We start from the raw sequence: 18,366 nt of genomic DNA on the forward strand, positions 1-18,366 counted from the left end.
AAACAAGGCAATTTCAATCAACAATTAAAATTCCTTATTTGTCTTCGGAAAATTTTTTTAAAAAAATTTTCCTTTAAAATCCCTTCATGGTTGATAAAAAGAAATTTTTATAATTTTAATTTTTCTACATGTGAATAATTTATAAAGAAGAACAATAAAATATCTTTCCAATCTACAAATAAGGAAAGAGATCTAATCTCTTTTTTTAATCTTTTGTAGATCCTTTTAAAAGAGATATTTTAATTTTAAATCTCTCCAATAAATTATATCTTTCACATAAGAAAATTTTAAAAATTAAAATTCTTTTTAATTTAATGGGGGTCGGCCACCTAAGCTTGGGTTCAAGCTAGGGCCAGCCACCCATGAACCAAGGCTTGACCGACCCTAGCTTGATCCACAAGCTAGCTTGGTCGGACCCTACATCATGGGTACGAAGGTGGGTATAGGTGGGTATAGTACTCTATAAATAAGAGGCTACGATAGGGACCGAGAGGAGGAATTGGTTTTGGTCTCCCGATAAAATTAAGCATCCCGTGTTTGCCCCGAACACACAACTTAATTTTATCAATAATAATTCATTCCACTAGAGAACTATTATTGAACTACCGCACCAATCCCAAATTACATTTTTGGGCTCCTTCTTATTATGAGTATGTTAGTCTCCCTGTGTTTAAGATGTCGAATGTCCACTAATTAAGTAAGTTATTGACAACTTACTTAATTAATATCTTAATCCAAGAATAGTACCACTCAACCTTATCATCATGTCGGACTGAGTCCACCTGCAGAGTTTAACATGACAATCCTTATGAGCTCATCTTGAGGACATTATCAACCTAGATCTCTTGGACACAGTTTCCTTCTATAATCAACAACACACACTATAAGTGATATCATTTCCCAACTTATCGTGCTTATTGATTTATCGAACTAAATCTCACCCATTGATAAATTAAAGAAATAAATATCAAATATATGTGCTTGTTATTATATTAGGATTAAGAGCACATACTTTCATAATAACTGAGGTCTTTGTTCCTCTATAAAGTCAGTATAAAAGAAACGACCTCTAATGGTCCTACTCAATACACTCTAAGTGTACTAGTGTAATTATATAGTCAAGATAAACTAATTCCTAATTACACTACGACCTTCCAATGGTTTGTTCTTTTCCATTTTGGTCGTGAGCTACTATTTATAATTTATAAGGTACTGATAACATGATCCTCTGTGTGTGACACCACATACCATGTTATATATAATATAAATTAATTGAACAACTACATTTATCATAAATGTAGACATTTGACTAATGTGATTCTTATTTATAGATAAATGTTTATACCAAAAGCTAGGCTTTTAGTATACATCCTAACTGGTCCTCGGTCAAGAATTGAGCCAGATTACGTGGTCAAGTAGAAGAACATCTTTTGCATGATTGATTAGAACATTCCCAATCAGGGCGGAGGGGGTCTTCACGTGATGAGTCTATTGGACCTCAACACTTTTTGTGGTTATCTCAATAGAATAGAATATGCTTTAAGATTGTTGGACAATCTAGCCGGAGATAAAGGACTATTAGTCCGAATTGAAATTATAAATTAAATCAGACATATCAATACTGAGGCTTGGATGGACCTCAACATTTTTCGTGGTCATCTCAATATAACAGAATAGGTTTTAAGATTATTGGATAATATAGCCGGAGATAGAGGAGTAGTAGTCCGAATTAAAATTACAAATCAAATTAGACTTATTAGATACTGAGGCTTGGATGGGAGATTAATAATCTTTGCTATTAGCTCTTGCTCTTTTTTTCCCTTGCTCTTAGTCACAAAGTATATATTCACTATTTGAGTGCATATTATATGTTTGATTGTCTTAAACTTATTTACTGAATGTCCATAATATAATTCATAACATGAGAGAATTTGTAATTGGATCGCAACTAGTAATTATCTCTACATGTGCAATTATTAATATAATAAAATTTCCCTAGTCGTCGAATTGATGTATTCGGACATCATCAATTCTATAAAACTAGCAGGGTTATACTCCTTTTTTCGACCAAGCAACTATTTTTTCACTAGCTAGAGACATTGGGATGTCGAGAGTTAAACGTGGATGCTGGTTATGGTAACTAGTTCATTGGAGTGACTCGCTGTAAGACTTCATATGGTTCTCTACATATATATAGATATGTCTGTAAAGTTCTTACTGCAGCACGAGTGTAAGTTTCCTTCGACTTGAAGTATACAAGTCATCTTGGTCATGGAGACTTATACTTTGACATCTTAAGTAAGCATCTCATTGAGGTGTGGACCAAGGATGATTGAGTATAAGTTAAGTGCCCGAAGGTGTTATGATAGCATACAGAGGATTCATCGCTCCTTGCAAGAGAGACATATACCCTATGGCCACTCGTTAGGATTATTACTCAAAGTCTTTCGTTGAAGCATCACATGTTACGAGTGTGAGACTCTTGTATACATGTACGAGTAATTTGAATCTGCATAACGAGGAAGTATTACTTGGGCTAGGTGTGACGTAGTCAGTCTAGTGGAGACAAGACACATAGACCATGTCCTAAACTAAGTAGGTATAAGACGAGTGAAAGGAACTAGGCACGACTTAGTATAGCTGCTAAAGGGTTTAGAATTATTTCTATGATCAACTATGATTTTCTGACTAATTGGGGATCATGATGTACTACTAGGTGTCACTTATGATCGTTCTATAATGAAGTAGTTAATTATGGATGACCAAGATAAATCGGAAATCTATTAGGTCACACGCACTAATGAGTCTCTAAAAAATGTAAAACAAGTTAAAGAATAGGATTCTTAGATCAAGAGATAAATATTTGGTTGGACCATACAAAAGATCAATATGAAAATATTTGTCGCAATGGAAGTACGGATGAGTCACATCTCTTATGGAAGAGTTGGACCATATTTGGTTTAATCAAGAATTAGTCATGAACCAACTTGATTTAGTTGTGAACCAAACCAAGGGATTAATGGGCTAATTTTTTGTTAAGAGATAATGGGTTAGATTTGGACTTTCTAATCCGACTCATTAATGAGGGCTATATATTGATATGGTTGAGAGAACATTATACACATGAGATCATTAATTAGCTTGTAAGGTTTTTGGAAAACCCTAACCCAATTTCTCTTCTCCTCTCCCTCTCCCCTCTCTCTTTGCCGCCGCCAACAAGGGGAAGCCCTTCCCCTTGTTGCCGTGACCATCACAAGGAAGAAATATCTTCCTTGTGTACTTCTCTTTCTCTTCCTCTTCCTCTTCCTCTTCCTCTTGATCCCTCTTTTTTACTCGTGGCTAGTAACTTCTGAAAGAGAGGCTTATATTCAAGGAGTTATCTTGAGGAACTCGGCGTGGATCCGAATAGAGGCGAGATTTGATAACATTACTACGGTTGATGCCCTTCTCGTTACAGGTCATCCATAAAGTACATCTAGTGTAAATTTACTTTCCGTAAAAAATTTAATTATGTGATCATATTTGGCATGTTGTATCCTTGTATATGTATAGTGTGTGTGATATAATAATTTAGAAATTATTATTGTTTTATTTTTCACTGCTCATGTTTACGAAACATGTTTTAACACACATCGCATCGGACATATCCCAACAATGGTAACACTTTTTGTGGTCATCTCAATATAACAGAATATGTTTTAAGATTGTTGGATAATCTTGCCAGAAATAGAGAAGTAGTAGTCCGAATTAAAATTACAAATCAAATTAGAGTTATCAGATACTAAGGCCAGAATGGTAGCTTAATAATCTTTGCTATTAGCATTTGCTCTTTTTTTTTTCCTTTCTCTTGGTCACAACCTCCTTATACGGGAGCTTAGACCCTGCTTATTAATCCATCAGATTCTTCATCAAAACGTTAGTTCATTCACTTGAGCAAATTTTACCTCGACCAATCCAATATTTGATGCGCAGGTCATGCTCACATATGAATCAACTTAGTTCAGTACAATCTGGATCCTGAATTTATATTCATGCGCACCCACATGTGTGAAAGAGTCTCTTCTCATGTATTTATTTACATCATTAATTTATATACAATAATATAAATCAATCATAATATCTTAAAATTTTTAATGTGCGATTAAATTCATGCAAAGGAGTCTCCTTCCTCCTTTCTCATTCACATCTATCCAATCGTTTATTCTGAAAAATAGATAAAGAAAATAATAAATTAGACTAGAGTTAGGGATGCATGTACAATTTTTAATATGCGCACCGAGTTTTACCCGCTTTCTCATCGTTTGAAACTTGACGATTGAGTTTTCATTCTTCGTATTCAACTCTATTAGAAGCAACTTACGAATTTGAAAACCACCATGAGCAATTCACAACTATAACCTAGTGTTGTGGCTGTGAATCGCGACTGTGAGCTCAAGCTTGATCAGAATCATGGCCGCGAGGTTGCGACCACACCACCGCAAGCTTAAGTCTGGCGGCCATGAGTCATGGTGGTCGGTAGATCAGTGTTTTAAAACCATAGGCGAACAATATAGCGATAAAAATCACTCCGAGTTAGCCTCTCTTTGCCTAATGACAGCACGTGTAAAATGTTTCTAGAAACCTCTGATTTGGTCACACCACGAGTCCAAATCTTGGTTGACAAGTTTCGAAGCGCGCGTGTAAGTCAAACTTCAAGCGCACGTTTACATAGATAAAATCAAGTCCCCTTCAATTTAAAACACTTAAGAGAATTATAAGTTTAAAGGAAAAAAAATCTAAAATAGAGAAAATTAATTGCCCTTTCTTCCAGAGGAAATCTTCTAGTACACATATTATAGATCAGAGTATAATTTTCTTTATGTGTTAATAAAAATTGATGGTCCTCATCTATAAGAATCATTAATTTCTCTTAATAAGAATCATTAATTTCTATTAATACATATAAAGAAATCATCTTATCAAAAAAATAAAAAAATAAAAAAATAGATTAGAACATCTGACCTCCCTTTCTTCCTATTGTTGTCTTTGCCCCCGGGACTATGATGTAGTGGTAGGATATCTAAGTTATCTCCCAGGTATTCATGGTTCAAGCTGGCTATGATAAATTTATAAGAATTTTTTCTCCAAATGAGACACGCAACTAAAAGATGATAGACTTCTGGGCTGCTCGTTGCGAGTACTTTCTGATTTATCCTGATGGCCGATGAAAAATTTTCATATAACCGAATCAATCATTCCAAACTCGAATCATGAATAAAAAAATTAATATACGAGATTATCCAAAGTTGATGATATCATCTAACTTACCTCAATTAGTCTAATTAATTATTTTTGAATGATCAATTTAGTCTCACGAAAATTTTTTATCAAGCGCACGATGTTCAGTCCAGAAGTCCAGCATCTTTAATTACATCTCTCATTTGAGAAAAAAAATCTATAAATACATTTAGCAGAAATTGAATTGTAAATATCATAATATAGATATTTTATCATGATACTATAGCCCTAGAGACAGTTGATGATATCATTGATCGATTGATGAAAAGTGTCGGTGCACATCTGAAAATTTAATTTTCAAAAATTAACTAAAAACAATGAAAAGAGAATTAATTAATTAATGTATTTTTTTAATTAATTAAAATATTAATGACTCAGAGAAATTTCACTCTGACTGTATGCACTCAATTATCAAATTGTGACTCTTCCTCTCCTTTAAAGAGTTCTAAAGTTTTAAAAAATTCACTGGAACTTAAATCTTAAAATTTAAAGATTTCTTATTTCAAACCAGTATTTAGCCGCACAATATCGACTTAACAAGAGAAAATTTGTATTTTTCTCAAATTTAAAACTCTTATTTGAAAAGATAAGCTTACTAAAGGAGTAGTAGTATATCGACATCTCAACTATTGAGACAAGGAATGATGTGATGTTAAGTTAGTGATTAACAAAACTTAATCAACGATGACGATAGCAACAATAAGTCACACTCACTCACCTAGGATTGGAAAAAATATCGAAATATCGAAAAATCGTATCAAAAAAATATCATATATATCGAAATTTTCGGTATACCGAAAAATTCGGTACGGTATCATACCGTACCGAATTTGTCGGTAACGGTAACGATAACGATTTAAAATATTTCGGTATACCGAAATACCGAGTAACTATAAATGAAATGATTAATTTATATTTCCCTAAAATAACTCTAGATTAAATGATTAATTTAGATTCCCCTAAAGCTTAAACTAAACCCTAAACGGCCCCAAACCATATTCTCTCCTCGCGCAGCCAACGCACACGTCACGACTCGCGATTCTCTCCTTGCGCAGCCGACGCACACGTCGCGACTCGCGATTCTCTCCTTGCGAAGCCGACGCTCATGTCGCAATTCTTCTCCTTGGCTCCTTGCGCAATCGACGCTCACGTCACGTCGCCATTCTTCTCCTTCCACCGTCAACCACCGCACGTAGTCATCACAGAAGATGTAGAACAACTTAGAAACTTCTTCTCAAGCCCTAATATTTTTTCCTATATTTTCCCCTTTATTGAATCTAAAGAAATCTAATCATCGAGCACTGTTCTGAGAGCTGTGCTTGCGCAAGTTCTTGTCCCGATTTTCCGGTGAGTTTTAGCTTTTGTTTCTTTGGTGGATTTATGGTATTTTTTTGTAGGGATTGAAGCCTATATGCTTCCCCTATTTTTCCAGCTAACATTTAGTTATTTCTGACAAGATTTCGACGAGTCTCCGACGAGCCACCACCCTGGAACCACCAGCTACTGGTTTAATCTTCAATCTTGCATATTTGGATCCGAAATTTCAACTCTTGTTCTTATATGATCACTACCTTTCATTACAAGAGAATTATTTTTTATATATTATATGTAATATATATATATATATATATATATATATAATTTCGGCATGACGGTATTTTATCAATATCGTACCGACATTTCGGTAAATCGAAATTCGATATACCGAAATATTGGTACGGTATCGGTATCATTTCTTAGAATACCAATTTTTTCGATATTATATACGATATTCAATTTTAAGTATAATATACCGTATCGATCCAGACCTACACTCACCTTTCCCTCATTTACATGCTTCCCTAATGCCCTGTTTATTCTGAAAAATGGATAAAGAAAAGGATAAATTATATTAGAGTTAAAATTAAAAAAAGTTTCATTCTTTAAGAATCCATATACAATTTTTAAAACTATATGCGGACCAAGCTTAGGTCTAGCCACGAGTCTCTTCCATACTATTCAGAATTATCAAAACCAAAGGCGAACAATATATATACTAATAAAATTCATCCCAAGTTAATTAACCTCTCCTTGCCTAATGACAGCACTTGTAGAACGTTCTAAAAACGTCTGATTTGGTCATGCCACGAGTCCAAATCTTGGCTGACAAGTTTCTATGCGTGACGCGTGTGTGTGAACTGCGTTGACATGTCTGAGGTAACGATGACAAAATTAAAACTTTCACCGCAAGACATTAATCATGACTTTGTTTTTACAAGACATTCCTGACTTAATGATCCACACAGCTGATTTTTCCTATATAACGCATACATCAAGATTGCATCAGGGTGGTCAATATATTTGGTCACCCTCAAGCTTGCAAAAGTAACAGGTATTAATTACGCATGATAGAATAGTGATAATAATATATAGGCGATTATTTTTAAAGACTGTCATTATAAAAGTAACAGGAGTACTAGCGCATAATAGAATAACAATTATTTTAGAGATGGACGTTAGAGAAAAATTGAATAGAAAATAAGTATATATATATAGCTTTTGAAAATGACTTAAATAATATTTTTTGGACATGAAATTGACCTATTATGGGTTTCATTCGGTAATCAATCATAAATTTTTGAACGAGTTTCAATTTGATATATAAATTTTCTGATATTCAAGTCAAAATTGAGACATAAACTGACCTCCTGCGTTAGTGATGCATCAAGAACTTATTTAATTATGTTCATCTTCGTGAATATATCCCTCGATTGAGCTTTAAAGAATTATATATATATATACATACATATATATATATATATATATATATATATATATATATATATATATATATATATTTTATATATATTATTAGAAAGGAGAGCTATATATATATGAGGATCATTCAGTGCATGCGTTTGTCTGGTGAAGATGTAGAGTCTTACCTGTGTTTGACAGGGCCTGAAGCGCATACTAAAAAAAAAATGATTGTTTTGCTACGATAAATAATAATAAAGTTCAATTTACAAATAACATATATACTAAATATATAAATAAATTAAAAATAAATATATTACATCAATAAAAAATTAATAAATATTTAAAATAATTATATAAATACTACTCGTATAGCCGTTTTAGAGATAAAAATAATTATCAAATCTGCATAATTCAATTGTTGATCTCTTTCTTTCTCAATCGATAACATTGATAGCTCATTTAGTGTATCTTATAACACTGATATCAATGCGGTAGCCGTAGGCAGTAGCAAGGCCACAAGTAGTAACCACTATGCAATTAGGTCGTAGTTCGCACAAGCGACTGAGGTAGCGTGTGACAGCCCCATGATACGCAATTAAGTCACGCAAACAAAGGCCAACCGCCAGCCCACGTCGAGTGAGATAGCCACTGCGAGAATCGACGCGATTAGGTCGCACAAAAGATCCATGTTGCATGATTAGGTTACAATTAGTGTCATGTGTTGCAAGACGAAGAAGATGGTCGAAGAAGAAGATTATAATTACCTCTTGTTCCGTGGATCCGTGCCTTAGTAGAAAAAACGCCCGAAGAAGAAATCGCGTGCAAAAAAGAACAACACCGGAGAAGAAATTGCAAAGAAGAGTAATGCGTCTGTGTGTGTCTCGGAGCCGTGAGAATAGGTTTAACCGCCATTTAGGGTCCATATCTCTCATTTTTTTAATATAATTAAAAAAATGGGCCCTTCATTGGGCTGGGCCCTGAGGCGGTTGCCTCTCTGGCCTCATGGAAGTTACGACCCTGTGAAGATGGATTTTAAACCTAAAAGACCGATACTAATTAACTAATCTAATACTTGGCATAATGCTATATATGTTTTAAATGGACATAGAAAAGCCATAATAAAAGGATATATATTTTTTATATTAAGGACAATCACTTGCTGTTTTTTTGGAGTACAATAAAAAAACAAATTTAATTAGTTGAAGTCCCAATGCAAACTTATTATTCCTAAGACCTAAAGGTACATCGTATTTTAAAGTTTCAGTCATTAATGACACTTTTAAAAAAAATTATACTTAGTAATATAAACAAATAAATAATAAAATTCATAATGATCTTTTAATTTTATTTCATTTTTACTTCTTTTTTTTAAAAAGTTAGATATTAATTATTTTTGCATAGTTTCACATTTCGTTTACTATTCTTCTCGTATTATTCTCTCTTCACATATCCATTAATTACTCCCAACTAATCAATTATAATAATAATAATAATAATAATAATAATAATAATAATAATAATAATCGCATAGTTTCCCATTTTTTTGTTTTAAACATTGGAATCGCCTTGTAATAACTGCTGTAACCGTTGCGTAATAACTGCATTTTTTGTCAACATGCCTCCAATCAAGGGTGCGGTTGCCTGATCGGAAACGATGAGTTAGACGAAGATTGATGGACAAGGCGTTCAGTGATCAACGACAATTGTCATGGTCGTCCGTCGTGAAATTGAATATTATAAGAATATACACATGCTTTGAAAAGTTCTCCAAATCAACCCTTGACTGTCTTCTATTTCACACTGCAGCTATATCGATCTCTCTCTCGATATATATACCGATATCCATCACCTTATGAATTCGCCGTGATTCAGGAGAATCTGATTAACCACGTTAATTAATTGGTTTTAATTTGTAACAGTAGCATTCATCGTTCAGATTTTTAGTTGGATCCACCGCCATGTCCGTCTCCGCCATGCGCCGCGTCGTCGTTCCCCGCCGCGCATCCGTCTCCAGGGTCCTCCCCAATTACCAAGGAATGGCGGCGCCGACGACGAGGAAGGCCGCCGCCTCCACCGTCGACGTGTTCCTGAGCCACAGGGGAGTGGACACGAAGAGCACCGTGGCGGGGCTGCTCTACGACAGGCTGGCCCAGATGGGCGTCCGGCCCTTCCTTGACTCCCGGTCGATGGAGCCCGGCGACAAGATCTACGAGCGCGTCGACGCCGGAATCCGGCAGAGCCGCGTGGGCGTCGCCATCTTCTCCCCGCGATACTGCGACTCTGTTTTCTGCCTCCACGAGCTCGCTATGATGGTGGAGGCCGACAAGAAGCTCATCCCCATTTTCTACGACGTCAAGCCGGCGGAGCTCGCCATCGGCGCCGCCGTCTCCTCGGCTGCGGAGTCTCCGGAGGACCTCGCACGCTACGCCAGAGCCATCCGTGAGGCCAAGCTCACCGTCGGCTTGACCTTCGACTCCAAGAAGGGGGATTGGGCGGATTTGGTGTCGAGGACTTCCAATGTCGTGCTCAAGTGCTTGAAGCAAGCAAAGGTTTGAATCAAGTGAATGTTATTAACAAAACAAAGTTGAGAGACCAAAAATTAATTGATTCTTTTATTTGTAATAAATTAACAACTTCTTTCTTTCTTTTTTTTTACATGTTATACATGTATTGTCATCGATTAAAATAAAATAAAATGTAAATTGAAGTGTTTTTATCGTAATAAAGCTTTTTTGCATTTTATAAGGATGGTGGCCTCCAAATTGGTGTAGCTTTGGAATTCTGAAAACTAGTAAGAGTAAAAGTCAAAAATATTTGCTCTACAGCGTTTGGATGAGTGAAGAGTCGAGGAATTATTTGTGCCAATTGATAAAAATTGCATCGTGACGTACGCGCTGAGGTCATCGGCTGATACATAGATAGGCTGCGTGAACAAAGACTTGAATCTCTGAACCGTCAAATTTAAGTCAACATATCGTCAAATATTTGAAATTCAACAATGAATCGATTTATTTGCCGGTTCATTAGGGACATTGAATCCTATATTGATTAATTCGATTTCATAGAATTTATTCACCGACCACCAATCCAACAAAACCTAGATTCAATAGAACAAGGAGTATGTCAATTATAATTATAGTCGTTGTTTCAACCAACGATATGAATGAGAGAGAAAAAGAATGGTTGTAATCCGGTCTATTTTTTTACGGATATTTTGCCATTAAAATATATTTTTAAATATTTACTTTTAAAAAATACTTATTTCTATTAATGAAAAATATTCTTACTATAAGAAAAATAATCTTCTTGTCAATTTTTTTTCTATAATTATAATTAGTTTGATTATGTTTAACATTGATAAAAACTTTTACTGTTTTTCAAAAAGTAAAAATAGTTTTAAAATTATTTTTAGGAAATGTAAGGTTTAATTGTTAAACATTATTTTATTTGCAAATAATTACAATAAAAATACACAAACTTGCCTCATCTATGTACATCCCCTAAAAAAACTTTTCGAGTTTTTTCTTTGATATTTTTGTTTTCTTTATCAATATTTGATGTCAAAAGGGAAAAAATTAATAGGTGTTAATTTAAGGGGATGACTTAATTACAAAATTTGATACTATAATTATTGTTTCATAAATAATTTATTGTTTACCTTTCCTAAATTTAACTCGGGTTGATGTACCTCAAAAATAATATTTTAATTACCTCAAATTTGATGTTAATCAACTTAGTTATGTTAGACCTTGTGTGTTTGATATTTTATATCTAAGTGTACAGAAGATTAGGAACAAAAAAAGTCGAGCGGAAGACATAGTGAGTGAAAAGGATGATATGGGAAGGGAGCCGATGACCTCACACTACAACAAAAATGTTAAACGACAACACCATAAAGACAACGATTTTAGATGAAACTGTTATAAATTTGGTAAAAGACAACGATTTTAGATAAAACCGTTATCTTTGAGTTCTCATAAAATATAAAAGACAATAGTTTTATGAAAACCGCTGTCCTTGAGCAATTTTTTTTTAAATCAACAATGCATTTTACAATGGTTATCTAAAACCGTTGTCTTTATTCGCCTTTTTAGGGACTACGACAATATTTTTCATAAAACTGTTGTCTTTGACTATATTCGTTTCGTCATTTTCCCTCTCGCAATTTTGCTTTCCCCCCTCTCTGCAAATATTTTCGGCGCCTTGTTTTCCCCTTCGCGTTCCCAAACCCTAAGCCATTTTTCTTTCCCTCTTCTCATACAATCTCTTCACGCCATCCTATCGATCGCGCGACAAGAAGGGGTGCTGTCTTCGCTGGATCTTCCTCCACGATAGTGTGCTCTCCTCTCCACGATGGTGTAAGTTTCCTTCTTAATTGCGACGATTTAGAGACGAGAACAAGCTAAAGAGAAGAGGAGGCCTCGTCACTGCTTCGCTCCTCCCGATGTCTCCACTCAAGCCAAAGGCCTCGAAGACTTTCAAAGAGGATCTTGAGAACCAAGACCCGAACCAATCAACGCCCTCTTGTCTCCCCCACCCGACAAAGACGTGGAACAACATGAAAGAGATGATCAAGTCAAGCGCTGGGAAAAAGGTAGAAGAGGAGAGGGAGGAACCGAAGCCGGAAAGGTTCTGTTTAAGTTTTTTTTCTTGACAATGAGGATGTACAATGGATTTGTTTTGTAGTCCCTTGTCGTGTGCATAGCCGTAGCCACCGGAGGCTAGAACGGTTATTCCTACTGTCCCTCTACTTCTCTCGCGCCTTTGCGTCTCTCCCTCTCTGCCTGTCGCTATCATTATTTGCATAACAGAGAGGCGAACATACTTCCTCGTCCTATCCGTGGAAAGCTTGGGCACTATAACTCCTCTAATCCAACTTATCGTTCCAAGAAGCAAGCATACTTCTTCCTTTGTATGGTGAGTCTCTCTCTCTCTCTCTCTCTCTCTCTCTCATCCACTCAAAAAATTGTATATTTGCTAACTTTCCCCTTTTTTTCATAGGGCATTGAGTGGATACTCTTTGGATGATTGTTTGAAGCGGTTAAGAGGCCAGTGGGACGAGCAAAAGCTTGCCGGTCTCCTTCTCACCTCAAAATTTTGTCATGGGGATGACACAACTACGTTCTAAAGGTCTATGATGCTGGCGGTGCTTGTTTTCTTTGGAGACTCATCTTAATAGGCAGTACTTGGTGTTAGTGTTGGGGATTCCATTCTGTTTAACTTTTCTATACAAGTACAGAACTATTCCTAGCAACTTGCACATTCGATCAGACATGTGTTTGATCAATCAAGCAAGTTCTTGAATGATCAAAGCACACCTTGATCGATGAGTCTTAACCGAAGTACAAGATCGATGGCCTCTTGTGTTGATATTCAAAATCAATATCCAAAAATCGATACGAAGAAAAATGAAACTAGATACGCAACGGAATTAAAGAATTAGTTGTACATTTCTTCGTAGATAAAGATCTCTTGATCTTCTGTCGTATTCCTCTCCTCTTAGCTTCTTGGACATCGTGTGGGTGACAATCTACCAAGATAATACCACCATTCTTTTCTTCTCTTCCAAACCGTCGACCACAAAAGAGTCGTTAGGATGGGGCACCTTCTAATCTTCTTCCTTCTCTTCTTCCTCTTCTTGCTTTTCTTCCTCTTATTCCCTTTCTTCAAGCCGTCGGCCACCAAGGGAGAAGGGGAACCACCGGCCCTCGGCAAAGGGAAGGGGGGCACCGGCCCTAAGCAAGGGGAAGGGGGCATCGACCCTAGGCTAGAGGAAGGGAGAGGCTTGTGGAAATTGTGTGTCGCCGGCCCTAGCAAGGGGAAGAGAGGGGCCGACCACAAGGAGGAGAAGAGGTGAGGGAAAATTAGAAAGTTAGGTTTTAGGGGCCACATCTTACTTCTTTTTATAGACTTGCCGTCTGTTACAAGGGAAGAAAAATTAACAAAATTTTGTTTAGATAAAAATCTAAACAAACTTTGTTAAGCCAAATCAAGTTAAGTTAAACTAAACCAAGTTAAGTTAAACCAAACCAAGTTAAGTTAGACCAAACCAAGTTAAGTTAAACCAAACCAAGTTAAGTTAAATCAAACCAAGTTAAGTTAAACTAAACCAAGTTAAGTTAAACCAAACCCGGTTATGGATGGGTGGATGCGAGGCTTTATAGAGGTTACAACAGGGACCGAGAGGAGGAATTGGTTTTGGCCTCTTAATGAGCTTGAGCTTCCTGTGTTCGACTCAAACACTCAACTCAAGTTCATCAATAATAATTCATACCACTAAAGAGTTATTATTGAACTACTGCACTAATCCCATATTATAATATGAGCTCCTTCATATCATGAGTGCGTTAATCTCCCTGTGTTTAAGATATTTTATGCCCGTTAATTAAATGAGTTACCGACTATAATTAACATCTGACTCCAAGAGTAGTACCACTCAACTTTATTATCATGTCGGATTAAGTCCACCTGCAGGGTTTACGTGATAATCCTTATGAGCTTCTCAAGGGGACATCATCAACCTAAACAAATATGACACAGTTTCCTTTTATAATCAATAATACACCATATAAATGGTACTATCTCCTAACTTATCGGGCCTATTGATTTAACGAATAAATCTTATCCATTGATAAGTTAAAGAAATAAATACTAAGTATATATGTTTGTTATTATATCGGGATTAAGAGTACGCACATCCATAATAATAGAGGTTCTGTTCTTTTATGCAGTTAGTATAAATCAAACAACCTCAAATGGTCCTGCTCAATACACACATAATGTACTAGTATAATTTTATAGTCAAGATAAACTAATACCTAATTACACTACAACTGTTCCAATGGTTTGTCCCTATCCATCTTGGTCATGAGCTACTGTTTTTAATTTATAAAGAATCGATAACATGATCATCAGTGTGACACCACACACTATGTTATCTACAATATAAATTAAATGAAAAACTATATATATATAAATATATAATGCAAACTTTTGACCAAAGTGATTCTCATTTCAAAATATTTCAAAAATAGATGTTATACAAAAGCTAGACTTATAGTATACATCCAAACACTTGGGACGTTTTCCTAATAACTTCAACATTTGTTTATTTTCTTGTGATTCAATTTCCTTAGGGTTTCTTTCAGGTATGGGAAAGGGATCTGGTGGGTTTAGTAGCGCCTAGGATAAAGAGCAATATTTAAGGCTCTCCATCACCCTTCTTGCTGCATTGTGTCGGGTGCTAGAAATTGCTTCATCTGAGGAAATGGTCTCTAAAATTCCTATTGTAGGTGAAATAGTTAGAAAATCATGAGTTCCTAATTTTGGTTAGTTTTCTTAATTTTAAAATCCTAGAAATAGTCTCTTGCAAAAAGCAGGGTAAGGCTGCGTACAATGGATCCTTCCCCGGGACCCCGCATGGTGGAAGCTTCGTGCACCGAGCTACCCTTTTTCTTAATTTTAAAATCTTCAGGTTGTATGGAGTAATTTCTATGTCAAAGAATTCGAAATTTTTTGCTATGTAATATCTTATATTGTTGCGATACACATGATTGATTTTCACATACTACTTATAGACACAGTTATTTGAGTATTTAATTTAATAATTTTCTGGACTTATTTGTTATAAAGACCTATTATGTATGTCATGTTAAAAGATTATTACTACACTCCCATAATGCAATAATTCAATTGAAATGTCTATTGTGTCGGTTAAAGGATTATCTTTGAATAGTCAAACCATATAATTAGGTGGTATTTCTTCTAACGACATCTTCCTGTGTAGTTTATTTATGCTTTCTTCTAACTTCTTGTAAGTAAGTTTTAATATACGGACCAAGATGGAAAGAGATTTGAACAAAGATTGATACCATATTGTGATGATGAGTTTTTACTCCTGGTTGCTTGCCATACACCACATCTTTTTTCCTCGGTGTTGGACAACAAATGCTGCTAGCTGCATTAGTTTTCCTCTCTTACACAATGTGGGATACCATATGCCAAAGACTTCTTATAGAACTAGTCATGGACAAGTATGTAAGGCTTGTTTGCTTAACCAAACCAATGTTCTCCATGTTATGTTGCCTACAAGGTATTGGCTATCTTGATGATTTACTGTTCTTGTTGATTTCTTATGCCATGATTGATTATTTCTCCCAATTCGTTTAAAACTGTCAAGGTATTGATTTTTGAGTTCCAAGAATAGTTTAACAATTTTGTTACTGATTATATGTCTATTAAATGCTACTACATTTTGCTATTTTCCTTCCTAAGTACTTAGAAAATGATACTATACTAATTTTGGATGAGAAGAGAAGAAACCTCCTCATTTTCTCTAGTTATAGTTCATACAGTTATTACAATTCTCTTTTCTCTTATATTTAAAATTTTTCTTTGATAAGTTTTGTTTAATTTTTCTCTCTTTCTGACTTTGTTTGCATTAAATCAAATGCAGCAAGTACCATATCAAATGTAGATCATTTTGTCAATCCTGCCTATAACTCAGCAAGTTCGCATCCTAAATCGATATTTGAATAACTAATTTGTTATGACCTCCTGCAGGCTTCAGGTTTAGATGTATTTTTCACAGGTTTCGATGATTTCTTATTGCCACCACGAGTATCTTTTAAGAATGTTCTTGACTGATTATTTATAAACTCAATGGCAAGGTCAATGAAATTCATTGATTGAATATAAACTTATTCTGTGAATTTAAAGCTACGTGCATAAGTTTTCCAAGAAGTTACCAAGACAACTCCAAGTTGGTTAAATTTCTTGTATTGCATAAGTTTTATTTCTTAGACTATATGTTTGTATTGCATAAGTTTGTATTGAATAAGTTTTTTCTCTTCCATTTTGGAGACATTGAGTGTTGTCCTAGAATTCTGGAAATCCTTCTCTCATGTCCAGATATTAGAGCTATGTAAAATATTTATTCTCTGGTTACAGTTCATGCAGTACTTACTACAATTCTCTTTTTTCTTATATTTTATATTTTTCTTTGATAAGTTTTGTTTAATTTTTCCCTTGCAGGTACGTAACTTGGGCAATTCGTGAGGCTTGAGATTTTTAATGCAAGGAGTGAGCTTTGTTAGGTTCTAGATTGCCTTGCTAATGTGTAAAAGCCATATGGAGAACAATAATGGAAAACATGTGATTTATGGTTTGATACTACTAAGTTTGATGAGTATAACTCATTTTGTGTATTTTAGCTGGCATATTTTGGATTGAATGTAGTAAATATTTAGTTTTGTATTGGTGGTTTGCTTATATTAAAAAAAGATTGGTTGTTTGTTATGATCATGTTACAACATGAACATTAAAGATAACGATTAGAAACGTTGTAAAAAGTACGTAATCACAACGGAATTTTTTTGTGAAAAGTGATAAAAGACAACGATTTTATCCATTGTAAAATATATTAAAATTATATACCACAACGATTTATAACTGTTGTATAATTTAAAACCACAACGTTTTAAATTATCTACCACAACGATTTATATATGTTGTAAAAAGAGTCTACCACAATGGTTTATATCTATTGTCGAAATTATCTACCACAAGATTTTAAAGCGTTGTCATATTGGGTAAAAATTTTTTGAGCATATAAATAACAACGGATAAAAATCATTGTCGAATGTCTACAAAGACAACAGATTCAAAACTGTTGTCGTAGGGCAATACATTTTACAATGCTGCCAGTTACAATGGTTTTTTGACCATACGACAATGGATAATATCAGTTCTTATTTGCAATTTTTGTTGTAGTGTCGGTCCATCCGAAGGACAAGTAGTTACGGAAGAGTACACTAGTAGAGCGAGAAGGACGCGCATGGTGCATCTGAGGGACGAGAAGCTAGGAGGAAGTCTACTCGAGGAGAAGGTCGGAGTTGGGTTTGAGTGAGCTCAACTCTGGATGGTCAAACCATCACCCAAGCTAGCGGAGTCAAAGAGAAATGTAAGTATACTTTACGTGTTAATTAATCTACACAACACATTGTAGTTAACATGCCATAGTTTACCAGGCCATAAAACACGAGACTCATGCATATAAATGGAAGAGTTTACAATTTTATCAACCTTAGTGTAATTGCTATTACATTGAGCTTAAATAACTCATCTATTACATAACTCTTTCCCAAAAATATCCTATTTTTGGATAAAATAACTCTGTCCAACTCAAAAATAATGTGAAAGTCATGCTTGCTCAAAAGTGATCTAGACACTAGATTCTTCCGAATCTCCGGAACATACAACACATTGTTGAGAGTCAACTCCTTACCCGAGGTCAGCTTAAGTACCACTTTTCCTTGGCCCATGATGTCTAAGGTTGCTGAGTTCCCCATG

At 35.1% G+C, this 18,366-nt stretch overlaps 1 protein-coding gene across 1 annotated transcript; it reads left to right on the forward strand.

Moving 5' to 3' along the window:
• Positions 1 to 9,974: 9,974 nt before the first annotated feature.
• LOC121972648 (TIR-only protein-like) lies at positions 9,975 to 17,896 on the forward strand (the record flags this gene model as incomplete). Its single annotated transcript, XM_042524299.1, has 4 exons — positions 9,975 to 10,565; positions 16,579 to 16,635; positions 17,121 to 17,132; positions 17,873 to 17,896. Coding segments are annotated over exons 1-4 (684 nt in total), but the record flags the coding sequence as incomplete, so codon positions are not given.
• Between the last annotated feature and the right edge of the window lie 470 nt (positions 17,897 to 18,366).

Source organism: Zingiber officinale, chromosome 4A (genome assembly GCF_018446385.1).
Source record: "Zingiber officinale cultivar Zhangliang chromosome 4A, Zo_v1.1, whole genome shotgun sequence".
Classification (NCBI taxonomy): domain Eukaryota; kingdom Viridiplantae; phylum Streptophyta; class Magnoliopsida; order Zingiberales; family Zingiberaceae; genus Zingiber; species Zingiber officinale.